Below are 27,527 nucleotides of genomic sequence, written 5' to 3' on the forward strand. Positions count from 1 at the left end.
CATGAGGCAGTGGTTTTTATCTGTTCTGTTTATTTTTCTCTCCCCAGAGCCTAATACATATACTGGACACTCAGTGAGTGAAAATCTGTCGAACGAGTAAATGAATGTGCCAATATGTTAACCAAAGAAAATACACACACAGTGGCTCATGCCTGTAATCCCGGCACTTTAGGAAGCATAGGTGGGTGGATTACTTGAGGCCAGGAGTTTGAGACCAGCCTGGACAACATGGCAAAACCCCACTACTAAAAATACAAAAATTAGCTGGGTGTGGTGGTGCATGCCCATAATCTCAGCTACTTGGGCTGAGGCAGGAGAATCGCTTGAATCTGGGAGGTGGAGTTTGCAGTGAGCTAAGATTGTGCCACTGCACTCCAGCCTGGACGACAGAGTGAGACTCTGTCTCAAAAAAAAGACACACAGAACTTCTAAAGGATAACTTAAAAATAAATAAAAATAAGAGTTCTGGGCCAGGTGTGGTGTCTCACACCAGTAATCCCAACACTTTGGGAGGCTGAGGCAGGAGGATCACTTGAGGCCAGGAGTTCAAGTACAACCTGGTCAACATATTGAGAACCCCGCGATCTCTACAAAAAAATTAAAAATATTAGTGAGGCCTGGTTGTGCACACCAGTAGTCCTAGCTACTCGGGAAGCTGAGGTGGGAGGATCAGTTGAGCCCAGGAGTTGGAGGTTACAGGGAGCTATGATCATGAACATGGCACTCTAGCCTGGGCGACAGAGACCCTGTCTCTAAAAAAACAGGAGTTATAATATTTGGTTCCTAAGTTCTAGGAAATGGTCTTGCTCTACTTAGGGTGTGGACATGCCTCTTGGAAACCAAATGATGGATGATGGAGAGGGGACATCAAAAGGTCTTAAGTGGAAAATCCTGGTGATTGTTCATAGCATGAAGGAGAAGGAGGAAAGTTTGAATCTGCCAGCAATTAAGCCAGGAGAACCAGCTGAATTTTGTTGCTGACAGTGGGAATAGGAAGGAAGAAATACACATGGGGAGAGATTCCTTGAAGTATAAATCCACAGTATTTGGTGACTGTGGAGGTGCAGAGGAGGCATGAGCAAAAGATGATGGATTTGAGGATGGGTCGGATGGGTGAACATGGCAGAGCTTCTTCTGAGGAGTAGGAGATTTAGAAGGGGAACTTTTAGAAAGAGAGATGGGAAGAGAAGAGCATGAACTGAGGTTTAGAAATGTTGAAATTCTGCTGATGAGAGATCAAAGTGTAACTTTTTCAGACATGAATGGAGATGGGGAGAGCTCATTGCTAGAGAGTCATATTTTTAGAAGTATAGTGTTAATTTCATTACAGAGAATACTACCAAATAGGGTAATTACTTAGGTGTCAAAACTAATTGTCACTGCGGCCTTTCCTGTTCAGTTTCAGATAAATTTTGATTGGACATCTACATGATGGCATCAATACATCTCTCTTTAAATACAAATGTTTAATTATATAAACTTTTCCCAGGTGCACCCTGGGCACACCGCAGTTTGCTGGATATTTGAGCAGATACAGATCCATTTTCTTGGTGTGCAATCCATGCCAGTTCGATAATCTGGAAAGGGGACTTAAACCATTCTGTGATGTTTGCATAGTTTGCTAGTTATTTAATGACATTTGCTTTTCTTTTTTCCCCTAGAGTTATCATTACCATGTTGGTGACCTGTTCGGTTTGCTGCTATCTCTTGTAAGTAATTTTTTCTTAAAATAATAAGTAATTATTCTTGGTATTTGTAATGTGTGCGATTTACACATTTGTTTTATTGGAGCTCATCCCTCATGTAATATCTAGAAATAGTGTCCTAAAGTTGAAAATATCACGCTTTTCATATGCTCAGTATATTTATGTAGAGTTGTACAAATAACTCTATCCTTCTGGGAATACAAGTGCAGTTTAATTGGCACAAATTTAAAGCTTATAAATAGCTGGAAATTATGATTATACTACTTTATATTTTACTATGGTGAAGTATTTATTTATTTATTTATTTGGCGTGATCTCAGTTCACTGCAACCTCGGCCTCCTGGGTTCAAGCAAGTCTCATGCCTCAGCTACCTAAATGGCTGGGGTTACAGGCACGCGCCACCATGCCTGGCTAATTTTTGTATTTTTAGTGGAGACAGGGTTTTGTCATGTTGGCCAGCTGGTTTCAAACTCCTGACCTCAAGTGATCTGCCCGCCTTAGCCTCCCAAAGTGCTGGGATTACAGGCGTGAGCCACCGTGCCCGGTGTACTATTGTGAAGTATTTAGATCTACTTATTTCACTGAAATATCTCACTAATGGAGCTAATAAAGCCTTTCTTTACTGTGACTTTTGTTTATCTGATGGACAGAACTTGAGCTAGAATTTTAACCAAGTAGACTAAGGATAATTTTTTAACAATTCGTTGTAAGTTGTGTGGGGAAAAGAAAGAAAGATCAGACTGTTACTGTGTCTATATAGAAAGAAGCAGACATAAGAGACTCCATTTTGTTCTGTATTTGAGATGCTGTTAATCTGTGACCCTACCCCCGACCTTGTCCTTGCAAGACACATGTGCTGTGGTGACTCAAGGTTTAAAGGATTTTGGGCTGTGCGGGGTGTGCTTTGTTAAACAAGTGCCTGAAGGCAGCTTGCTGGTTAAAAGTCATCACCATTCTTTTAATCTCAAGTACCCAGGGCTACGTACACTGCCAAAGGTCGCAGGGACCTCTGCCTAGGAAAGCTAGGTATTGTCCAAGGTTTCTCCCCCTGTGATAGTCTGAAATATGGCCTCGTGGGATGGGAAAGACCTGATCGTCCCCCAGCCTGACACCCGTGAAGGGTCTATGCTGAGGAGGACCAGTACAAGAGGAAAGAAGGCCTCTTGGCAGTTGTTGGCGGTTGAGATAGAGAAAAGCATCTGTCTCCTGCCCGTCCCTGGGCAATGGAACATCTCTGTGTAAAACCCGATTGTATGTTCTGTTTACTGAGCACAACACAGAACAACGATCATAGCTCACTGCAGCCTCAAACTCTGAGGCTCAAGCGATCCTCCTGCCTCTGCCTCCCAAGTAGTTGGGACTATAGTCATGCGCCACCATGCTCAGCTAACTTTTTTATTTTTGTAGCGATGGGGTCATATTGTGTTACCCAGGCTGGTCTTGAACTCCTGGCCTCAGCAATCCTTCCATCTTAGCCTCCCAAAGTGCTGGGACTATAGGCATGAGTCACTACACCCAGCCAGGATTTCTTTCTAGAATTTAGAACCAGTGGTTCTCTTTTTTTGAAGAGAGCTTTCTGGCTTCCTGAGACTTCCGTGGCATGGAAAGTGTTGGTGTTCCCCGAAGCGTTGTTTAGTGCCCATGTGAGGTAGGAAGCAACAGTTCTGACCCATCCTATAGATGAAAGACCATGACCCTTTTTTTTTCCAGAAATATTTTAATAAAAATTGGCTTTGTTGCTGACAGTGGGAATAGGAAGGAAGAAATACACATGGGGAGAGATTCCTTGAAGTATAAATCCACAGTATTTGGTGACTGTGGAGGTGCAGAGGAGGCATGAGCATTTCCAAGAAACATTTCCAAGAAACACCCACTGCATGCCCATTAATAAAAGAGAACCATAACAAAATAGAAAAGTTACCACATAGCTGTGATTTAAAGAGAAAATGCGGACACGAGCACATCAGCAAAGTCCAGTATTAAAGTCACATTCCTGCCGGGCGCGGTGGCTCACGCCTGTAATCCTAGCACTTTGGGAGGCCGAGGCGGATGGATCACCAGGTCAGGATATCGAGACCAGCCTGGCCAACATGGTGAAACCCCTTCTCTACTGAAAATACAAAAAAAAAAAAAATTAGCTGGGCGTGGCGGCGCACGCCTGTAGTCCCAGCTGCTTGGGGGGCTGAGGCAGGAGAGTCGCTTGAACCCTGGAGGCAGAGGTTGCAGTGAGCCAAGATCGTACCACTGCACTCCAGCCTTGGGCGACAGACTCCGTCTCAAAAAAAAAACAAAAAAACCATACATATGTACATAAAGTCACATTCCTTCTTATGGGCTATGATTAGGAATCTGATTAGATATCAGAGTAAAAATACAAATGCTGAACTATTTTAGGTCAAAGAACCTCTATCGAAGCATGTGTCTTCAAAGGCATTCCAATTTGTGACTCAATTTTAGAATAAGGCAAACAGAAGACATACAAGGTGATGAAAGAGGGATTCTACAATTCCCCACATACGCTGAACCTAATAAAACAAATGTAGATTCTTAAAAAATTATTTTACTTTAAACAATTGCCAAGACTGAAATCAAAGGTAAATAGAAGGTACAACAGTTTTGCTCTGGTTGTTATCTGGGTTTGGGGAATTTTTTTGTTTTCCATTTTTTTACAAATACATATTAAACATGAAAAAACTCTATTTCAAATAAACTAACAGTTCAAGAAAAGCCTATCAGTTGCATTCTAGACATTTAAAACCTATATCACAATTTAAATTTCAATGGTAAAAACAGTAGGTTTTAGAATTGTTTTGTGATCCTCTATCAAAAGAAAAATTCTATTCTTTTAATTCAGTTTTTAAACATACCAGTGAGAATCAAAGTTGTCACCTTTTCCAATGACAAATTCTCCACACCAGAAGATAGTCATGACTCTCAAAGAAGAAACAATTTGGGTTTTTCCTGCCTTCAAAATGTTATCAAATCCTGTATTTCTCATAGACTCTTGAAACACATAGAAAATAAGAAATATTCCAATGAATGAAATATACCAAATGTCAGTAATACGCAAGACACATTCCTTTGGGGAAATGGCTATTTAAAAAAAAATTCAGTCTGTATACGCAAAGTAAGCAAGGAAATTCGGTCTTTTTTTTTCTTCTTCTTCTTCTTTAAAAATCTGTTACTCCTAAAATGTAATTCCACAAAATTGGAAGTGAAAAACTAAAGGTCAGGGACCAGGTGCAGTGGCTCACACTTGTAATCCCAGCACTTTGGGAGGTTGAGGTGGGCAGATCACCTGAGATCAGGAGTTCGAGACCAGCCTGGCCAACATGGTGAACCCCATCTCTACTGAAAATAGAAAAAATCAGCCAGGCATGGTGGCAGGCGCCTATAATCCCAGCTACTTGGAAGGCTGAGGCAGGAGAATCGCTTGAACCCGGGAGGTGGAGGTTGCAGTGAGCTGAGATCACACCATTGCACTCCAGCCTGGGGGACAAGAATGAGATGGTGGCTCACGCCTGTAATCCCAGCACTTTGGGAGGCCGAGGTGGGTGGATCACGAGGTCAGAAGATCGAGACCATCTCCTGGCTAACATGGTGAAACCCCATCTTTACTAAAAATACAAACTTTAGCCGGGCGTGGTAGCGGGCGCCTGTAGTCCCAGCTACTCGGGGAGGCCGAGGCAGGAGGAGAATGGCGGGAGGCGGAGCTTGCAGTGAACCGAGATCACGCCTTACACTCCAGCCTCGGTGACAGAGTGAGACTCCGTCTCAAAAAAAAAAAAAAAAAAAGAATAAATGAGGGCAAATAAATGTATCATCAAGAACTTATTTTAGTACGGTGATTGACCATCAGCCTATCCTACTGAATCACCTATGGAATTCAGAATAAGGAGCTCCATATCAATCTAGGTGTCAAGGATTGGTCTGTCATTGAAAAGGCCTTTGTTTTCATTGCTTTGAAGATCTCTGCGATGTGAGCAGTAAGGTCAGTGGTGGTACCTTATCAAAAGGAAAATGGGGACCGGGCGTGATGGCTCACGCCTGTAATCCCAGCCTTTTGGGAGGTCGAGGCGGGCAGATCATGAGGTCAGGAGTTCGAGACTCCTGGCCACTATGGTAAAACCCCATCTCTACTAAAAGTACAACATTAGCCCCGTGTGGTCGTGGGCATCTGTAATCCCAGCTACTAAGGAGGCTAAGGCAGGAGTATCACTTGAACCTGGGAGGCAGAGGTTGCAGTGAGCCGAGATTGTGCCACTGCACTCCAGCCTGGGCAACAAGTCTCCATCTAGGGAGAAAAAAAAGAGAGGGGGAGTGGGGAGAATGATTGCACAGAGGAATGACTTGAGATTTTTTTGAGACACAGTCTCGCTCTGTTGCCCAGGCTGGAGTGCAGTGGCATGATCTCGGCTCACTGCAAGCTCTGCCTCCTGGGTTCATGTCATTCTCCTGCCTCAGCCTCCCGAGTAGGTGGCACCTGCCACCACTCCCGGCTCATTTTTTGTATTTTTCAGTAGAGATGGGGTTTCACCATGTTAGCCAGGATGGTCTCGATCTCCTGACCTCACGATCCACCTGCCTCGGCTTCCCAAAGTGCTGGGATCACAGGCGTGAGCCACCACGTCCAGCCAGAATGACTTGAGATTTAAACCAAAAAAGGACCAAAATATTTTGTGACTTCCTGGTTCTCCATGGTCTTTGAAATATGGTTAATTTTCGTGATATTCTCTTGAAAACAAAAGAAAACCTTTTCCAGTCAGTCTCATGTCTTGTATTTCCACTTTTTTTTTTTTTTCTTTCTGGACACAACGTCTTGCTCTGTTACCCAGGCTGGAGTGCAGTGGCACTACCATAGTTCACTGCAGCCTCAAACTCCTGGACTGAAGCAATCTTCCTGCCTCAGCCTCCTGAGTAGCTGGGACTACAGGCACACAATACCACACCTGGCTACTTTTTTAAATTTTTAGTAGAGACGAGGTCCTGCTGTATTGCCCAGGCTAGTCTTGAACTCCTGAGCTCAAGCAGTCCTCTCACCTCAGCCTTCCAAAGTGCTAGGATTACAGGCGTGAGCCACCATGCCCCGTCATATTTCCACTTTGAAGTATAAAATGAATAATTGGATTTGAGCCCTTGCCTCTTGCTGTGTAGACAGACATTAGTCCATTTTTTCCTTTGTTCCCAAGTTCTGGTGACTCCTCGACTGACAGTGGATCAGCACTGTTAGTGGGGTATTAATAAAGGTCGTACACAGTGTTCCAACAGTAAATGCTTCTGGAGGCCATTTTATTGGGAAATCAGCTGGATAGCATTGACTTTATGAAATCATTTTTGTTTTGTTTCTTTGAAATCTAAATATCCTTTTTAGCATGATATCTGAGTGAAAAAATGTGGACAGAATTCAAATTCCAAATATTTTACATACCTTATTCCACAAAGGAGTGAGATTCGATTAAAAAACAAAATTGAAATTCAAAGGAAACTTCACTGTTTGGCACTGGTACATTTTCTTGAAAATGCCCCTTTTCAAGTAAGGCACACCCAAAGAGACTTCGGCTTTCCTAAACAAAGTCATGTTTTGAAATGCATTCATAGACTTTTAAATTGCCTTCTGTTTGTTCCAGTTTTTTCTGTTTCCAGTTTGTTCTAGTTTAAAGTTTGATTCCGTGAGGTTCCACTTGTTTGAGCTCTGTATAAATTAGGTTCTCTGCCGGTAGAACCCAGTTTCTGTTAATAGTTCAGCAGAGGAAAATCTGAATGTTATATCTGGTACCCTCTTTAAGGCACAAGATCACTTTTGTCTCTTAAACATACAATCTTGTTAAGTTACTATACTATATTTCTGGTCTTAGGTTAATTTTTAATGTTGAATTATGTTGTTTTCTCAGAGTTACCAAGCTCACATGAAATTAGAAATGTAATGTTGTATTGCGAAGACACAGTTGTTTCTTGGAAAACATGCTATGTCTTAGCACTTGACTAACTGTAAATCTTACTGGCATCATGATACAGGAAAATAAATACTAAGAATCAGGAGACCTAGGTTCTTTTAGGCAAAAGGATACTTGGCACAATTATGTTGTAGGGTGGTTTTGTGAGTTTTAAGTAAGATGCTGTGTGTGAAAACTTACAGTAAAGCACAACAAAAATTAAAGTAATATTATCAGTGAATTATTATTATTTTTTTTTTTTTGAGACAGAGTCTCACTCTGTCGACCAGGCTGGAGTGCAGTGGCGAGATCTCAGCTCACTGCAACCTCCACGTCCCAGGTTCAAGTGATTCTCCTACTTCAGCCTCCTGAGTAGGTGGGACTACAGGTGTGCGCCACCATGCCTGGCTGTTTTTCATATTGTTAGTAAAGACGGGGTTTCACCATGTTGGCCAGGCTGGTCTCAAACTCCTGACCTCAAGTGATCCACCCACCTTGGCCTCCCAAAGTGCTGGGATTACAGGCGTGAGCCACCAACCCCAGCCAAACAGTGATTTTTAAAATAAGTTATTTTAATTCAAAGGACTGTGTTATTTGTAAGCACAGTTTGCTTACAGGGCTGGTATAGTGAATATTTTACTTAGCCTTATTAGAATTCATGCAGTCAACGTATATTTATTTAGCATTAGTAGACACTGGATCTGGACACTACTAAAAATACAAAATTAGGTGGGTGTGGTGGCGCAGTGTAGCAGTGAATAAACAAAGCAGACAACCTCCCTGTCCTCTTTAATGAGGAGAAGCAGATAAAACAAATCAAGAGCCAAAGAGGCCCAATTACTGCCCTCATTGTCCTTCATTCACTTCCCAAACAGGTTCCCCCATCCACTCATTTCCACAAATACTTACTCAGTTATGACCTCAGAAGATTCCCCCTTACCCATTCATTAGCCCCCTGTTGCTGTCCATCACACAGGGACCTGCATAGCCCACAGAACCTCCACCTCACATGTCTAGGAATTTGCAAATCCAGAGCTGAGCCTCACCTCCCTCACTGGCCTTTCTGGGTCCTGGTTCTAGAGCTAGTTTGAGCACAGGATATAAGCACCTCTCAGGGGCCTGGGTGCACCGCTTTGGTTTCCAACCAAGTAGCCACATGTGGTGGCTCACGCCTGTGATCACAGCACTTTGGCTGATCGGTTTCAGGGCTGCTATTTACTTTAACATCTATTTCCTTTTTAAACTTTCTGGTTTTGAGCTTTTTTTTTTTTTTTTTTTGAGATGGAGTTTCACTCTTGTTGCCCAGGCTGGAGTGCAATGGCTCGATTTCGGCTCACTGCAACCTCCGCCTCCCGGTTTCAAGCGATTCTCTTGCTTCAGCCTCCCGAGTAAGTGGGATTATAGGCATGTGCCACCACACCTGGCTTATTTTGTGTTTTTACTAGAGACAGGGTTTCTCCATGTTGGTCAGACTAGTCTCGAACTCCTGACCTCAGGTGATCCACCTGCCTCGGCCTCCCAAAGGTGTTGAGCTTTTTAAACATACTATTTTCTCTCTACAAAAGTGGAAAGATTAGGATAATGAACCTTCATTTGCTTACCACGCACCTTCAAAAATGATCAGCTTATGGCCAATCTTGTTTTATCCCCACACTTTTCCTCTCCACCCCAGATGATTCTGAAACAAATCCCAGACATATCAGTTCATCTGTAAACATTTCAATATGTGTCTCTAAATGTTAAAAGTACAACCACAATACCATTATGCACAAAACACTTAATTTCTTTATATCATCAAATATCCTATCATATTTAAATTTCTGTAATTGTCTCATTATTTTACAGCTTGCTGGAATCAAGGTCCACATAAAGACCACACATAGCGATTGGTGGATGTCTCTCCAATATCTCTTTATAGGCTTCTTCTCCATATCTTTCTCTTTTTTCTTGGAAATTTTAATAGAAAAACTGGGTTGTTTGCCCTTTAATGTTGCAGTCTGGTCTTTGTTAATTGCCTTGTCATGGTGGTAACACATGCTTCTGTATTTTCTGTGAATTGGTAGCCATAGCTAAAGGCTAATCAGATTTAGCTTCAGTTTTTTGACCAGTCTCCTTCATAAGTGGTGTTGAGTACTTCCAAGAGGGGTACATAATGTCTGATTTTTTTTTTTTTTTTGTATTATTGGCCATCATTTATGATATTCTGTTTCTGTAACTTCTTGTTCACTAATTAGCCAGACTATATCCAAAACAGAAGCCAAGTCTGGTGGCTCAAGCCTGTAATCTCAGCACTTCGGAAGGCTGAGGCAGGAGAATTTTTTGAGGCCAGGAGTATGAGACCAGCCTGGGCAACATGGTGAAACCCTGTGTCTGAGGAGGAATCAACCATAGGGGAATTGGAGGCAGGGCTTTCTGCAAATGCAAAGGCACCGAGGGGTAAAGAGCTTGGGATAGCCGGGGACAGGGGTATCACACCTGTAGTCCCAGCTACTTGGGAGGCTAAAGCAGAAGGATCGCTTGGGCTCAGGAGTTTGAGACCAGCCTGGGCAGCACAGCAAGGCCCTGTCCCTTTTTTCTTTTTTTTTTTAAAGCAGCTTGGAATGTTCTGGCAGGGTAGTGTTGGGCTTAATAGTGAGGTGGGGAGTGGTAGGTTCAGAGTTTATGTAAGACCCAGGTCACGTGGGATTTTATGGGCTGTGCAGGTCCTTGTGTGATTGACAGCAGTAGGGGGCCGAAGGATGAGTGAGGGGGAATCTTCCAAGGTCATAACTGAATAGGTATTTGTGGGAACAAGTGGGTGGGGGAAACTGTTTGGGAAGTGAATGAAGTGGTTATGAGGGGAGTGATTGGGCCTCTCTGGCTCTTGATTTTTTTTTACTGTCTGCCTCTCTTCATTAAAGAGGACAGGGAGGTTGTCTGAGTCGTTAATTCATTGCTACACATCTAGTGCCCAGATCCAGTGCCTGCTGATGCTACATAAGGAGTTTAGGTTTCATGTTAAGTGAATAGGAGATGTTTTAAGATTTTTAATGGAGGAGTGATTTGAATGGGATGATCACTCTGGCTGCTCTGTGGAGAACAGACTGTTTGGCGGGGAGAATGGAAGCAGGAACACCTGTCAGGAAGTGACTGCATGCATGCCAGTGAGAGATCACCGTGGTTTGGTCTGAGGTGAGGGGGGGCACACAGATTTGAGAGCAAATTTGGGGGGTAAAATTTATTGGTCGTACTGATGGGTTAGATGTAGGAAGAATCAGAGATGGCTCCCAGTTCTAGGTTGGGCCATTTACTAAGATGATCCTGACTTGGGACAGGATGAATTTGAAGAGAGATTCAACTGGTACATGCTAATTTGGACTGAGATGGCTGTAAGATGCCCAAAAGTTGTCAAACAGGAACTTATAAGCAGAGATATTTGAGGCCATGAGAACACATAGAATTACCTAAGGCAGTGGTTATTTGCTGGGGTTGCTGTTGGCATCCAGGGATAGAGGCCAGGGATGCTGCTGAACATCCTGTACTGCACAGGACAGCCTCACTTTCCCCCAGTGAAGAATTGTGCAGCCCAAAATTTCAATAGTGCTGAGGTTGAGAAACCCAGACCTAAGGGAAGGGGTGGAAGAGAAAAGTAAAGAAAAGATCTGACCAAACCTGGGGAATGCCAACATTTTGATGTTGTGTAGATAAGGAAGAGTCAGAAAAGGGCAACCTTGAGCCTCCTTTGGTGAGTAAGGGTGGTGACTGGGAAAGCATGAAGGGATCAGGGTGGTAATCAGCAAGCTTGCACTTCATTTGCCTAAGGATGTGCGGTTGCACTTCTTTAGAGTCAGCTTTTCACAAGGATGGGTGAAAATTGTTAGGAGGCAGCACAAGGGGAGCAAAAGATGTTACTAACCCCAGTCACCAAAGCCTGAGATAGCTGGTGTGTAAAAATAAGCAGCCTTCTCTGCTTGAGAGAGCCTGGTGAGAAGGGATGGGAAGCTGGGTTTCAATTGAGCTAGAGGGAAAGTGCTGGAAGAGAAGGAGATACATAAGTTGCAGATCATTGAGCAAGATTTACAAAGAACACAGTGGAAGGATTTGGAAGAAAGGGGAAGATTTGGAAGAAAAGGAAGGGATGCACCGTTGTTGCATCAAATGGTGAGATGAGCACAGAGCAGTCTGGGGATGGGATCATAATAGATGGTCAGGAGGTTTCAAATGCTGGTAAAAATTGAGGTAAGGAAAGATATGAGACCTATTGAACTTAGTTTATATATTCCATTATTAGGCGAGAACTGGGACCTGAAGTCTTTCCACAGTAGCTTGGCAGGGGAGAGGATTTTGGCAGTTAGGCATGATGCTTCTGAAGGCTGTAGGCACTAAAATGGTACAGGTCATGCCTTGTTTTTATTTTTCTGTTTTGTTTTGCTTTTTTTCCCCCAATATAGACATCCAGTTGTTGCTGCACCAGCTTTTGAAAATCCTTTCTCTGTGAAATTGCTTTGGCATTTTCATCCAAAATTAGTGCCTGTATCTCATGAGTCTGGCTCTGGATTATCTCTTCTGTTCATTGATCTCTGTCTGGCCTTATGATAATATACTGTCTTGAGTATTGCAGATTTATGTTAAAATTAGAAAGTGTGAGTCCTCCATCTTTGTGCTTCACGATTGTTTTGGTTATTCTAAAATAGCCACATATATTTTAAAATCAACTAGTCAGTTTCTACCAAAAAAACAAACAAACAAAAACCTGTTGGGATTTTAATTGGGATTGTGTTGAATATATCAATTTGAAGAGAACTGACATCTTAATGATGTTGAGTTTTCTAATCTCACTGGTATCTCCATGTCCAGCCTCATGGGATCTCTCCGTTTATTTAGGTTTTCTTTTGTTTCTCTCAAAAATGTTTTGTAATTTTTGGTGCAGAGATCTCACATGTCTCTTGGGTTTTTGGGGTTTTCATTTTCAACAGAGATGGGATTTTGCCATGTTGCCCAGGATGATCTCGATCTCCTGGGCTCAAGCGATCTGCCTGCCTTGGCCTCCCAAAGTGCTAGCATTACAGGCGTGAGCCACCATACCTAGTATGTCTCTTGTTATTTTAATGTATCAAATATTTTAATGTAATTTTTTTTTTTTTCTTCGAGACGGAATCTTGCTCTGTCGCCTAGGATGGAGTGCAGTGGCGCCATCTCAGCTCACTGCAAGCTCTACCTCCTGGGTTCATGCCATTCTCCTGCCTCAGCCTCCCCAGTAGCTGGGACTGCAGGCGCCCGTCACCTCGCCCGGCTAATTTTTTTTTTTTGAAACGGAGTCTCGCTCTGTCGCCCAGGCTGGAGTGCAGCGGCTGGATCCCGGCTCACTGCGAGCTCCGCCTCCCGGGTTCTCTCGATTCTCCTGCCTCAGCATCCGGAGTAGCTGGGACTACAGATGCCCGCCACCACGCCCGGCTAATTTTTTGTGTTTTTAGTAGAGACGGGGTTTTACCGTGTTAGCCAGGATGGTCTTGATCTCCTGACCTCGTGATCCGCCCGCCTCGGCCTCCCAAAGTGCTGGGATTACAGGCATGAGCCACCGCGCCCGGCCATTTTAATGTAATTTTTGATGCTCTTTTAACGAAGTAGTTAGTAATTTATCAATTTTATTAATCTTTTCAAATAATCAAAATTTTATCTTGGTTACTTTCCTTTTTTTTTGTCCTTCTATTTCGTTGACATCTGCATGTTATTATTTCCTTCCTTCTTTGGATTAATTTTGTCTTTTCTAGTGTAAACATTTAATACCGTAAAATTCCCTCTAAGCATTGCTCAGCGATATCCCACAAATTTTGATAAGGTGTATTTTCATTTTAATCCGTTTGAAATATTTTCTAATTTCTCTTGTAATTTCTTAGACCAATTGGTTATTCAGAATTGTGGTGTTTAATTTCTAAATATCTGGTGCTGTTCCAGATGTCTTCTTATTGTTAATTGATTTCTCATTTAATGCCATGTGGTCAGAAGACATACTTTCTAAGATTTCAGTCTTTTGAGATTGGGACTTATTTTATGCATATGGACGATCTTGACAACCATTTGTGTGAGGTTGAAAAGAATCTATATTCTGAAGTTGTTGGTTGTAGTATTCTGTATCAGGTCAAGGTGGTTCAAATTTTCTATGTCCTTTTTTTTTTTTCTGTCTACTGCTTTTAATTATGAAAAGAGGGATACTAAAAATTACCAGCTATGATTGTGGATTTTCTTGTTTCTCCCTTTCTTTCCTCTTGAGTTCTGATTGATTTATCCTTAATTCAAGATATAACCCTTTAGGATCCTAGTTGTTGGAGGGGGTGAAGATTTTAGTAAACTCTACTCTGGGCCGGGCGCGATGGCTCACACCTGTAATCCCAGCACTTTGGAAGGCCGGGGCGGGCGGATCACGAGGTCAGGAGATAGAGACCATCCTGGCTAACACGGTGAAACCCTGTCTCTACTAAAAACACAAAAACAAAATTAGCCGGGTGTGGTGGTGGGTGCCTGTAGTCCCAGCTACTCGGGATGCTGAAGCAGGAGAATGGCGTGAAACCGGTAGGTGGAGTTTGCAGTGAGCCGAGATCATGCCACTGCACGCCATCCTGGGCAACAGAGCGAAACTCAGTCTCAAAAACAAAACAAAACACTCTTCTCTGGATGGGCCCTGGGCCTTGTCTGCTGTTTCCTGTGCCCTGTGAGATCTGTAAACGAAAGCTCAAGTCCATCTTGTTTGTTACATACACTCAAGGTGTAGAAAGCAACCTGTAGTCACCTTCCTCTCTGAGTACTTGCCTTCAGTTGGGTTTTGGGGGTTTTTTGGGCCTGAGAATTGCTTGAATTTCTTATGAATACATTTGAGATGTTTGTAGGGGAAGGGAAGGGAAATCTAGGCACCTGGCCCAGCATATTACTTGCTATATGGAAAAGTTTATTTTTCTTAGTCTGACTTTGTAATGTTTGCCTTTATAATTTGGCAGATAAGAGGAATTTTTAGACTTTGAGCTGGAAGGTCTGGTATAGAAAATAAGTATGGGGAGAGGCCGGGCGCAGTGGCTTAAGCCTGTAATCCCAGCACTTTGGGAGGCCGAGACGGGTGGATCACGAGGTCAGGAGATCGAGACCATCCTGGCTAACACGGTGAAACCCCGTCTCTACTAAAAAATACAAAAAACTAGCCGGGCGAGGTGGCGGGCACCTGTAGTCCCAGCTACTGGGGAGGCTGAGGCAGGAGAATGGCGGGAACCCGGGAAGCGGAGCTTGCAGTGAGCCGAGATCGCACCACTGCACTCCAGCCCGGGCGATAGAGCGAGACTCCGTCTCAAAAAAAAAAAAAAGAAAAGAAGTATGGGGAGAAAAAAGGAAAGATATTTCAAGTTTAGAATTGGCAAAAATAGGGTATATTCCTTTGGTAGTGAAATAGCCATAGGCTGGCATTAGGTTAATGGAAAACACATTTGTGACTTTTTTTTATTTTTATGGAGATGGGGGTCTCGCCATGTTGCCCAGGCTGGTCTTGAACTCCTGAGCTCAAGCATTCTGCCTATCTCGGCCTCCCAAAGTGCTGGGATTACAGGCATGAACCACCGCAGCCGGTCATGTTTATAACTTTTAATCTGAAGCTTGGTCTTCTCTTCCAAGCTCTTAATGGCTGTCAGAATTCAGTTCTATGTGCTTATAGAACCAAGATCCAGGTTTCCTTGCTGGCTGTTAGTTGGGACCACTCTCAGCTCCTAGAGGCCACCTTCATTCCTGGCCATATGGCCCTTCCATTTTCACAGCCAGGAAAAGAGAATCTCCTTTGTGTCAAATCATCTCATCCTATAGCAGTCTGGAGTCTAATGAGGAGATAGAAACCACATAGTCGGTTAAGCAGGGGAAGAGTAATATAAAGAATTATTTTTTTTCTTTTGTGGATTAGGTAGCTGCACAAACCAAAATAGGTTGAGAGAGATTTCAGAATTATTATTAATTATGGCAAAAGAGTTACTAACAGATATAAAGAAACTATATTTGGTTCCCTAGGACTGAGGGAGAGTACCCAAAGAACAGACTTGGAAGGGATTCAGACCTCACTAGAGAAAGTATGGTTGAACCCACCAGAGAGCAAAGGAGTTTGCTGGTTTGGCCAGACCAGGGTTTGCCTGGAGTTTCTGGGCAAGCAGTTGGCCTCTTCTAGAGTACAGGCAGGGGGAGAGGTCATTGTGGGCATGGATGTAGTGGAAGTCCCTGTCCCTGTATGAGCAAGAGGCCTTCAAGGCATGTATGCCGTGCAGGGGCTTTGCTTAACATGTGGAGAAGGTTGTGAAGTTACTGCCAGGCCAAGGCTACAAGATCAAAGAGGTACCATGTTCTGGCCTCAAGCCTTAGTAGGCTTCACCAAATGTTCTCACACCCACTCCACAACCTCCAGGCTACGCCTGAAATGTCCCTCCAGCTTCCTCTACTGAGAAAGCTTAACAGCGTGCTCACTTTACAGGAGAAATAAAGTAATTCACTTGTTTATCACAGAGCACACATTGAATTGCACTTCATTTGCCTAATGTTCAGAGCTGAGAGGCAATAAATTCGTGACTGAAACACACACTCCAAATGTCTTTGTCAGGGACGGTCCTGTTCCTTCTCTTTTTTTTTTTTGAGATAGAGTCCAGAGGTCTCCAGGCTGGAGTGCAGTGACACAATCCCGGCTCACTGCAACGCTCTGCCTCCCGGGTTCAAGCCAGTCTCCTGCCTCAGCCTCTCGAGTAACTGGGACTACAGTCGTGCACCACCATGTCCAGCTAATTTTTGTTGTTTTAGTAGAGACAGGGTTTCACCATGTTTGCCAGCATGGTCTTGATCTCTTGACCTAATGATCTGCGCGCCTCAGCCTCCCAAGGTGTTGGGATTACAGGCGTGGGCCGGGCATGGTGGTCCCAGGTCCTGTAGTCCCAGGTACTCAGGAGGCTGAGGCAGGAGAATGGTGTGAACCCGGGAGGCGGAGCTTGCAGTGAGCAGAGATGGCGCCACTGCACTCTAGCCTAGGCGACAGAGCAAGACTCCGTCTAAAGAAAAAAGAACTCAACTGAGGGCTGGATGGGTGGCTCATGCCTGTAATCCTAGCACTTTGGGAGACCAAGGCAGGCAGATCACTTGAGGCCAGGAGTTCGAGGCCAGCCTGGGCAACGTGGTGAAACCCCATCTCTAATAAAAATAGAAAAATCAGCCAGGCATGGTGGCATGCACCTGTAATCCAAGCTACTGGGGAGGCCGAGGCATGAGAATCACTTGAACCAGGAAAGCGGAGGTTATGGTGAGCCAGGATGGCACCACTGCACTCCAGCCTGGGCAACAGAGCGATCCTGTCTCAAAAAATACAAATTAAAGAAAAAAAAAAAAGGAACTTGTCTGAAGCCATGTCCAGTGGTGGCACCTCATGCCTGCAATCTCAGCTACTCAGAAGACTGAGATGGGAGGATTGCTAAAGGCCAGGAGTTCAAGACTACCCTGGGCAACATAAAAAGATTCTCATCTCAAAGAAAAAAACAAAAATTCATCTGAATAGGTCACGTTCACTCAGGATAGCCACTTTCCTTTTCTTTTTTTTTTTTTATTTTTAAAAATTTTTTTTATTTTGAGACAAGAGTCTTGCTTTGTCGCCCAGGGTGGAGTGCAGTGCGCAACTGGGCTCCTGCAACCTCCGCCTCCCGGGTTCCCTGCAACCTCCGCCTCCTGGGTTCCCTGCAACCTCCGCCTCCCGGGTTCAAGTAATTCTCCTGCCTCAGCCTCTTGAGTAGCTGGGATTACAGGCGTCAGCCTCCTGAGTAGCTGGGATTACAGGCACGTGCCACCATGCCTGGCTAATTTTTCTATTTTTAGTAGAGACGGAATTTCACCATGTTTGTCAGGCTGGTCTCAAACTCCTGACCTGGTGATCCACCTACCTTGCCCTCCCAAAGTGCTGGGATTACAGGCGTGAACCACTGCGCCCAGCCTGGATAGCCGGTTTGTTAAAGCCAGTTGTATCAGATAATACAATCTAACCATGGAGTGACTGTCCTGTCAGATTCTCTGAGTTTTATGCAGGGTGTATACTGAGGGGTGGGAACCTCGGGAGAATTGAAATCTGTCTGCCACAGAGTGGGTGGTCGCGGGAGAGGAGGTGGAGATGAGAATGACTCAGTGCTACAAGAGAAACTCCTTTGTGAAGTAAATAGGTTGTAGTTCATTCTGTAGCTTGAATACATTTTTAGCTGTCTTACAGAGAAAGAGAAGGAATAACCAGTGTTTATTGAACATCTATTTGTCAGCCACTGCATAGGGCACTTTACTTAATACCTTGAGGCAAGGATTGTTATCACCATTTTACAACAGGAGACACTGGGCTTGGGGTTGTAAGGACATTTGCCTGGATTCAGTTCACCAATATTTAGTGTTGCTAGAATTAAAATCCAACTCTGTCTAATACTGAATCCCATGTTTTCTAGGAGCATCTAATAATGTTGCTCCTCTGGAAAGTATTTGTATCATTCAGTTGGGATGAGAGGTCATTTTAGTGGTGCTAGGGCAAATCACTTTCTTGCATTTCTGCTGTCTCTTAAGGAGCTCACCGACAGAGGTCACTGCTGTCATGGCCCTGGCTGGAGGGACAGTGGATCAGAAGAGAGGTCCTGGCCAGGCTTCCCCATTCCAGCAGGGAAGCTGAGACTGCTCAATCTGTGTGTCACCGGGAAGTAACCCGTGCCTTTGTTCCCTGTTCTTATATCTGAATGTGGAACAGAAGAACAAAGCAGGGCTTGAGAGAGCTGAGTGTAGTGGCGAGGGCATGGTTTATGCTGGGAGAGTTCTAGTAACCAAGAGCAGAGCTCCTAAGAAATAGCCAGAGAGGGTTTGTAATATGAAGGCATCCATGCATATCTCTATGAAAACATACTCTACTACTCTCCTTGGTTTATTTCTCACAGCTCGTGAGTCCCTTTGGGTTGGCCCCTCAGCCAGCTCCTTTTTGTATCCTCAGAGGCTGACAGGGAACATGGCACTGCTAAATGATTGTGGAATAAATGAAAGAATCCCTAGGCTGCCTGATTTATCTTTTTTTTTTTTTTAAGACAGGGTCTTGCTCTGTTGCCCAGGCTAGAGTGCAGTGGCATGATCATAGCTCACTGCAGCCTTGACCTCCAGGGCTCAGGTGATTCTCCCACCTCAGCTTCCTGCGTAGCTGGGACTATAGGCATGTGCCATCAAGCCTTGTTAATTGGGAAAAAAAATTTTTTTTTGTAGAGACGGGGGGGTCTCACCATGTTGGTCAGGCTGGTCTTGAACTCATAGGTTCAAGCAATCCACCTGCCTCAGCCTCCCAAAGTGTTGGAATTACAGACATGAGCCAGCACACCTGGCCTGTTTCACCCTTAATAGCCTATAGAAACAGCCTGGTATAATGAGACTCAGGAGTCCTGGATTCCCCCCTTCCAGCTTCCAGCTTCCCCCTTCACTAATTTGCTATGGGGTATTAGTAAGCTCACTAGGACTTCATTTCCTCATGTTTAAAATGTAGAACTTAGACTTGATCTCAGATCCATTCCAGCTCTGCAGTTCTCTGAAGACATTGTTGCACCCTAGCTGCCTCAATTGTTTGAATAATCTCAAATTGGTTATTAGGCTGGCCCTCAGGTTATGAAGACATGCAGTACAGTTTGGGCAAACATGAAAGGTACATTTAGTTCCTTTTCTTGTACACATGAAGTAATAGATTCATTGGAATATGATCTCTTCCTCCACCCACTTCCATCAGTTCAGAGTGGATTTTTTTTTTCCCTTCCAGTTCTCTGCATGTTTATCAGCTTTAAAGGGAAATTTTAAGTCAGGAGGTAGTCAGAGGGGCAGGCACAAAGTTCAGCGGGTTAGGGGGGTAAATTCCTCTCTGAAATTTCAAATGAACCGGACTAGACTGTTTCCCAGGTAATTTTTTTTTTTTTTTTTTTTTCCGAATCTTGCTCTGTCACCCAGGCTGGAGTGCAGTGGCATGATCTTGGTTTACTGCAATCTCTGCCTCCTAGGTTCAAGTGATTCTCCTGCCTCAGCCTTAAGTGAGATGTGTGTGTGTGTGTGTGTGTGTGTGCGCGCGTGTGTGCGCACATGCATATGTGTATGTGTGTGTACTTTGATAACCATATACAGAAGAGTGAAATTGGACCTTTCCTGTCACCATATACAAAAGTCAACTCAGGATGGATTAAAGATTTAAACAAGGCCAGGCATGGTGGTTCACACCTTTAATCCCAGCGCTTTGGGAGGCCGAGGCTGGCAGATCACCTGAGGTCGGGAGTTCGAGACCAGTCTGACCAATATGGAGAAACCCCCGTCTCTACTGAAAATACAAAAAATTAGCTGGGCGTGGTGGCACATGCCTGTAATCCCAGCTACTCGGGAGGCTAAGGCAGAAGAATCACTTGAACCTGGGAGATGACGGTTGCAGTGAGCTGAGATCATGCGCCATTCCACTCCAGCCTGGGTAACAAGAGTGAAACTCCATCTCAAAAAAAAAAACAAAAGAAAAGATTTAAACATAAGACCTGAAATTATAAAACAACTAGAAGCAAACATAGGAACAACTCTTCAGAGCATTGGTCTAGGCAAAAGTTTTATGACTAAGACCTCAGAAGCACAGGCAACAGGCTGGGTGCAGTGGCTCACACCTGTAATCCCAGCACTGTGGGAGGTTGAGGTGGGAAGATCAGTTGAGCCCAGGAATTCGAGACCAGCTTAGGCAGCATAATGAGACCCTGTCTCTACAAAAAATTTTAAAAATTAGCCAAGGATGGTGGCATGTGCCTGTGGTCCAAGCTACTCAGGAGGCTGAGGTAGGAGGATCCCTTAAGCCTAGGAGCCTGGGAGATCGAGGCTGCAATGAGCTGTGATTGTGCCACTCCAGTCCAGCCTGGGCAACAGAGCAAGACACTTGTCCAAAAAAAAAAGGCAGAGGCAACAAAAACTAAAATAGGTAAATGGGACTATATTAAACTAAAAAGCTCTGCACAGCAAAAGAAACAATCAATAGAATAAAGAGACAACTTACTGAATGGGAGAAAATATTTGCAAACTACTCATCTGACAGGAGACTAAGATCCAGAATATATAAGGACCACAAACAACAGTAAAAAAAACAAATAATCCCATTGAGAAATGGACATGACTAGATATTTCTCAAAAGAAGACATTATAAATGGCCAGCAGTGCTCAATATTACTAATCACCAGGGAAATGCAAATCAAAACCACATTGAGATATCTCACTCCAGTTAGAATGGCTATTACTAAAAAGCCAAAATATGGCCGTGCATGGTGGCTCATGCCTATATTCCCAGCACTTTGGGAAGCCTGGGCAGGAGGATCATCTGAGGTTAGGAGTTTGAGACCAGTCTGGCCAAACCATGGTCAACATGGTGAAATCCCATCTCTACTAAAAATTTAAAAATTACCTGGGTGTGGTGGTGGGCGCCTGTAATCCCAGCTACTCCTGAGGCTGAGGCAGGAGAATCACTTGAACCCAGGAGGTGGAGGTTGCAGTGAGCCAAGATCGTGCCACTGCACTCCAGCCTGGGCCGTAAAGGGAGACTCCATCTTAAAAAAAAAAAAAAAAGCCAAAAAATAACAGATGCTAGCAAGGATGCAGAGAAAAGGGAACTTTTATACACTGTTGGTGGGAATGTAAATTAGTGCAGCCAATATAGAAAACGGTATGGAGATTTTTCAAACAACTAAAAATAGAACTACTATATGATCCAGCATTCCTGCTACTGGGGTAGAGAAATCAGTATATCAAAGGTATACCTGCACTCGCATGTTGATCATAGTGCCATTCACAGTAGCAAAGATAGAGAATCAATCTTAAGTGTCCATCAACACATGAATGGATGCAGAAAATGTGTTATATGTACACTATGGAATAGTATTCGACCATAAAAAAGAATGAAATCATGTCATTTGCAGGATCATGGGAGGAACTAGAGGCCATTATCTTAAGTGAAATAAGCTCCATCCTGGCTAACACGGTGAAACCCCGTCTCTACTAAAAAATACAAAAAACTAGCCAGGCGAGGTGGCGGGCGCTTGTAGTCCCAGCTACTTGGGAGGCTGAGGCAGGAGAATGGCGTAAACCCCGGAGGCGGAGCTTGCAGTGAGCTGAGATCCGGCCACTGCACTCCAGCCTGGGCAACAGAGCGAGACTCCGTCTCAAAAAGAAAAAAAAAAAGAAATAAGCCAAGTGTGGAAAGACAAATATCGCATGTTCTCACTTATATGTGGGAGCTAAAAAATTTGATGTCATAGACATGGAGAATAGAATGATAAATATGAGAGACTGGGAAGGAAGGAAAGTTGTAGGGATAAAGAGTAGTACAATGGGTACAAACACTAAACAGCGGAAATAAGTTCCTTCTGTGTTTGATTGCAAAATAGGGTGACTATACTCAGCAACAGTACTTTGTGTATTTCATACCAACTGGAAGAGAGGACTTGAAATGATACCAACACAGAGAAATGGTAAATGAGAAGAAAAAGTTTCTAAATACTGACCTGACCAAGAAAGTGGTCTTCATTCTTGCTTCTGGATATTCTTTAGCAAAGGTACCGAAGGCTTGTGTTGCACTTAATCAGTGCTCAGTGGATGGATTCTCATTTTCTGAATTCTCTATTTAGATTTAGCTACATTAATGCCTTCTGAAATGTTCTCAGTTAACATATTCCAGAATGTCACTTTTTGAAGTGGAAACATTAATCTGATTTGATTCCTGGTCTATGATCTACTACTACCTAATTAGCATTGTGACCATAAGCCAATCACTTAGACTTTCTGCCTGTTTCCTAGTACAAGAATGAAATGAAAGGTTATATGTGAAGTTGTGATATTGTGAAATATAAATTTAGTCTTTGTCTCCATTTCCTGGTATATAACTCCTAAAATCCTTAGCATATCCAAAGTGACTTGTTTCTTTGTATACTAATGAGTTGACTGATGATTGACAACCCTTGGTAGCTCCAGGATGGGATCTAATTACCAGACTACCAGGGAGGGATTAGAGGGTTGGGACTTCCAGCCCCACAGCCAAACCTCAGGGGATGGGGGAGGGGCTGAACCTTAAATTGATCACCAATGGCCAGTGATGTAATCAATCATGCCTACACGATGAAGCTTCCATAAAAATCCAAAAGGATTGGGTTCTGAGAGGTTTGGAAAATCTGGAAGCTATTCCTGGAGGGTGGTGTTCTCAGGAAGAGCGTGGGAACTTTGTGCCCCTTTCCATAGCTCACCCTCTACATCACTTTGTCTGTATCTTGTGTAATATCTTTTGTTTGTTTGTTTGAGACAGTCTCACTCTGTCACCCAGGCTAAAGTGCAGTGGTGCGATCTCCACTGCAGCCTCTACCTCCCAGGTTCAAGCGATTCTCCTGCCTCACCCTCCCAAGTAGCTGGGACTACAGATGTGTGCCACCATGCCCAGCTGACTTTCGTATTTTTAGTAGAGACGGGTTTCACCATCTTGGCCAGGCTGGTCTCGAACTCCTGGGCTCAAGTGATCTACCTGCCTTGGCCTCTCAAAGTGTTGAGATTACAGGTGTGAGCCACCGTGCCCACATTGTAATATCTTTCATAGTAAACCAGAAAAACGTGTTTCCCTGAGCTCTGCGAGCTGCTCTAGCAGATTAATTGAAGCTAAGAAGGGTTGGGGCCTCCCCGATTTATAGCCAGTTGGTCAGAAGCACAGGTAGACTTGCGATTGGAATCAGAAGTGAGGGGCAGTCTTGTGGAACCAAGCCCTCACCCTGTGAGATCTGATGCTACCTCCAGGCAGATAGTGTCAGGATTGAATTGGAGGACACCCAGCTGGTGTCTGCTGCAGAATTGATTGTGTGCTTGTTGGTGGGGAGAAGTCCCCACACGTTTGGCTATAGAAGTCTTCTATGTTGATTATTGCGGTGTGAAAGCAGAGGAAAAGGAGTCAATGTTTTTTCCACTCTCAGAAATAGCATCAGTATATTTTAAAAGTTCCCTGAGTGATTATAATTTGCAGCTGGGGAAGAGAACCACTCCGCTACAACATCCTACAAAGTGCTAGGAAGTGGTGTTTTCATTCTGTGCTATATATTCTTGGTTACAAAAGGAGATGGGGCTAGTTTAAATTCTAATGGATTTTTTATTTAGTATTTCTAGGCATTGGCCAGTTGTCTCAGTCTCTTATGAAAGTGTTTTTTTTTCAGGCAGCTGGTATTGCCTGCCGGGATTGGGGAAGTCCTCGGTTAGTTTGGAATTTTCCATGACTCTTAGCTCTGCACCATTAGCGTTGACTGCAGTCACAGAGCTCTTCAGTGTGTCTGCCTGTGCTGTTCTCCTCCTTTTTTTATAATGTCAGGTGGATGTTGAACCTCAACTACAAGTCTTAGTATTGTGTTTGTGTTTAATACCCTTGTTCTAAGGATGGATCAGAAAATATCATCTGAATGAACTTTTTGTTTATTAAATGAGTCAGCTTGAACTATCTGTTTTGGCCTGGTTTCCTCAGGTGTCATGTTTCCTGTCACAAAATCACCTTTTGTTTCTGTGGGCACAAGCTTCTGATGTGGTGCTGGCTAATTCTCCAGCAGTCTCTCCATTGGTGATCAGAATCAGCTCTAAAAAAGCTCTAAAAATGACAGTAAATGGAAGAAAAGAGATCCACCCAGATAATGGCCTAGTTGGGGCTTGGCTAGTTCCCCGCTTATAGGGAAATTGAAAGTCCTGAAAGTTTAAAAGGAGACTGCTGTAGTGATACATCTACTTATCCTTAGAAAGCGATTCCCGGCCGGGCATGGTGGCTCACGCCTGTAATCCCAACACTTTGGGAGGCTGAGGCGGGCGGATCACGAGGTCAGGAGTTTGAGACCAGCCTGGCCAACATAGTGAAACCTCGTCTCTACTAAAAATACAAAAATTAGCAGGGCATGGTGGCACACTCCTGTAATCCCAGCTACTCGGGAGGCTGAAGCCGGAAAATTGCTTGAACCCAGGAAGCGGAGGTTGTGGTGAGCTGAGATCGTGCCACTGCACTGCAGCCGGGACAACAGCGAGACTCCATCTCAAAAAAACAAAACAAAACAAAAAAGAAAAGAAAGTGATTCCGTTGATCCCAGTGCACCATGCAGACAGGATAGCAGTATGTTACCAAATTTCACTCTCCCAGATCGGTAGCTGGAGGTTCGTTGGGCTTGTTTACCTTAACCCTGCCCTCCTCCCCACACCATTGTCCACCAGCAAAAGAAGTTCAAATTCATGCACAGTTGACCTTTGAGTAATGTGGAAGTTAGAGGTTCCAGTCCCCTGCACAGTTGAAAATCCATTTATAACTTTTGAGTCCCCCCAAATTTCACTACTAATAGCCTACTGTTGATCAGAAGCTTTACCAATAACATAAACAGTCAATTAACACATAGTTTGTATATGTTTTACATCCTGTGTTCCTATAATAAAGGAAGGTAGAGAAAAGAAAATGTTGAGAAAAGCATAAGGAAGAGAAAATATGTTTACTATTTATTAAGTGCAAGCGGATCGGCATAAAGGTCTTCATCCTTGTTGTCTCGGCATAAAGGTCTTCATCCTTGTTGTCTTCATACTGAGTAGGCTGAGGAGGAGGAAGAAGAGGGGTTGGTCCTGCTGTCTCAGGTGTGGTAGAGGCAGAAGAAGAGGTGAAAGAGGTGGAAAGGGAGGTGGAGGCAGGAGAGGCAGGCATATGAGCAGACCCAGGCATCCAAGTTGACCTGCATGGTTCAAACCCATGTTGTTCAGTGGTCAATTGGATTTTGAGTAAGAACTAAAGGCAGTGTGTATTCTGCTTCATCCCCCTGCCTGTCTTACTCCTTCCCTGACCACCTTGTCGAAGTAATGCCCCCAGAAGCCATTCTCTATTCCTTCTCCCTGCTTGAGTTCCTTCATAACAGTTATCACCTGACATTCTATTATGTAAGCTCTATGAGGACAGTGACATTTCATTTTTCTCCATTGTATTTCTGAGGCCTAGAACCTAGTAGGTGCTCATTAAATATTTCTTTAGTAAGTGAAGAATGGTTTGAATACCCAGACATTTGCATATTTTTTTGTTGTTGTTGTTCTTTGCTTTTGTCTGAGCTAAGTGATTCTCTTTTTTTTTTTTTTTTTTGAGACGGAGTCTCGCTGTGTCGCCCAGGCTGGAGTGCAGTGGCCGGATCTCGGCTCACTGCGAGCTCCGCCTCCTGGGTTTACGCCATTCTCCTGCCTCAGCCTCCCGAGTAGCTGGGACTACAGGCGCCCGCCACCTCGCCCAGCTAGTTTTTTTGCATTTTTTAGTAGAGACAGGGGTTTCACTGTGTTAGCCAGGATGGTCTCGATCTCCTGACCTCGTGATCCACCCGTCTCGGCCTCCCAAAGTGCTGGGATTACAGGCTTGAGCCACCGCGCCCAGCCGCTAAGTGATTCTTAAACTTTATTTGGCGTATGAATTACCATATCATATATAAGACCCTTTATACAGAACTTTGTGAGCAATATAAGAACATTTTACAGATAAATCTGTGCTATTTTTCTTTTCTTTTTTTAGAGACAGGGTCTCGCTCTGTTGCCCAGGCTGGAGTGCAGTGATGTAACTATAGCACTGTAGCCTTGAACTCCCAGACTCAAGGGATCCTCCCACCTTAGCCTCCCAGGTAGCTGTGACTACAGGTGCGAGTCAGCAAACCTGGTGAATTTTAAAAATTTTTTTGTAGAGATGGGTTCTCACTGTGTTGCCCAGACTGGTCATCAACTCCTGGCTTCGAGTGATCCTCATCCTCCCAAAGTGCGGGGATTATAGGCATGAGCCACCGCACCCAACCTGTTTTTCACTTTTCACCCTGAAATAAGATGTGGCACCATTGTACTTCCTTTATAGTTAGTCTGTAATACAGAGGAATGCCTCGTTATTTAGATTCTGAAGTAAACTGGGGAGAAGGTAAATGCCCATTCTGTTAAGTTTCACAGTAGGATGTGTTACATATTTTCGTGGTGGTGGGGATTAGAGAAAGGGACCTTACGTGTTACAGTCTAATTGGAAGATGATAAGCTGCAGTCAAACCTTGCCTGTACCAGTAAAAATGGGTGTGTCATATAGGTTATGGGTCTTAACATTTGGAGAATGGATAAAATAAGACATATTTTCCCTGAGGTTGGAAATTGTGATGATGATAAATTGAGATTAGGTGAAAACACTTTGAAGCAAAGATATCATGAATTCAGGAAATCTTGGATACTTAGAAAGGTAATTGAGTAATAAGAGAAAAGTCAGAGACTTACTGTGATGAAGCCTCACTGCTTTGTGATATGTCTCAAGATGAAGGCAGGCTACGTCCTGGGAAACATTTTGTTATCAGACAAGCTGCTGTTAGTTAGCACAGTGTATATAGAAGGTTTGGTGTGAATGCAGTAGATTTAAGTTTTGCTAGTGTACTTTTTTCATGCTAATTGAAACTGGTCATGTTCCAACATGATTTCACCACTTTGTTGTTGTTTCTCTCCCATCCTTCTTTTAGTTGGCTGATTGCAATTCTGGCCCAACTCAACCCTCTCTTTGGACCACAATTGAAAAATGAAACCATCTGGTATCTGAAGTATCATTGGCCTTGAGAAAGAAGACATACTCTACAGTGCTCAGTCTTTGAGGTGACTATGCTCGTGACCTTTCTTATCAGTATGTTCAGGCAGTCAGAGTTTGCCTTGACTTTTTCTCAGCATTTTATGGCCATTTTAACACATGGCAAGGGCAAGCTGCTAAATGCAAACACGATCTGAAGAGCAGAAATAAACTTGGAACTTAAGCCTTCCTTACCTAAGTCTCAATAAGATTCTTTTTAGATTCTGCTATTACCCTGCCTTTTT

General features: G+C 43.7%; 1 protein-coding gene across 1 annotated transcript in view; it reads left to right on the forward strand.

Annotated features, from left to right (window-relative positions):
• Positions 1 to 27,527, forward strand: part of ATP6V0E1 (ATPase H+ transporting V0 subunit e1) — a 48,270-nt gene that overhangs the window by 7,808 nt on the left and 12,935 nt on the right. Inside the window, exons 2-3 of the mRNA XM_010373328.1 lie at positions 1,662 to 1,709; positions 27,182 to 27,311. Coding sequence (XP_010371630.1) covers positions 1,662 to 1,709; positions 27,182 to 27,275 — 142 coding nt within the window. The 3' untranslated portion in view covers positions 27,276 to 27,311. The remainder of the gene's footprint in view (positions 1 to 1,661; positions 1,710 to 27,181; positions 27,312 to 27,527) is intronic.

The sequence above is a fragment of the Rhinopithecus roxellana genome, chromosome 3 (genome assembly GCF_007565055.1).
Source record: "Rhinopithecus roxellana isolate Shanxi Qingling chromosome 3, ASM756505v1, whole genome shotgun sequence".
In the NCBI taxonomy this organism is placed as follows: Eukaryota; Metazoa; Chordata; class Mammalia; order Primates; family Cercopithecidae; genus Rhinopithecus; species Rhinopithecus roxellana.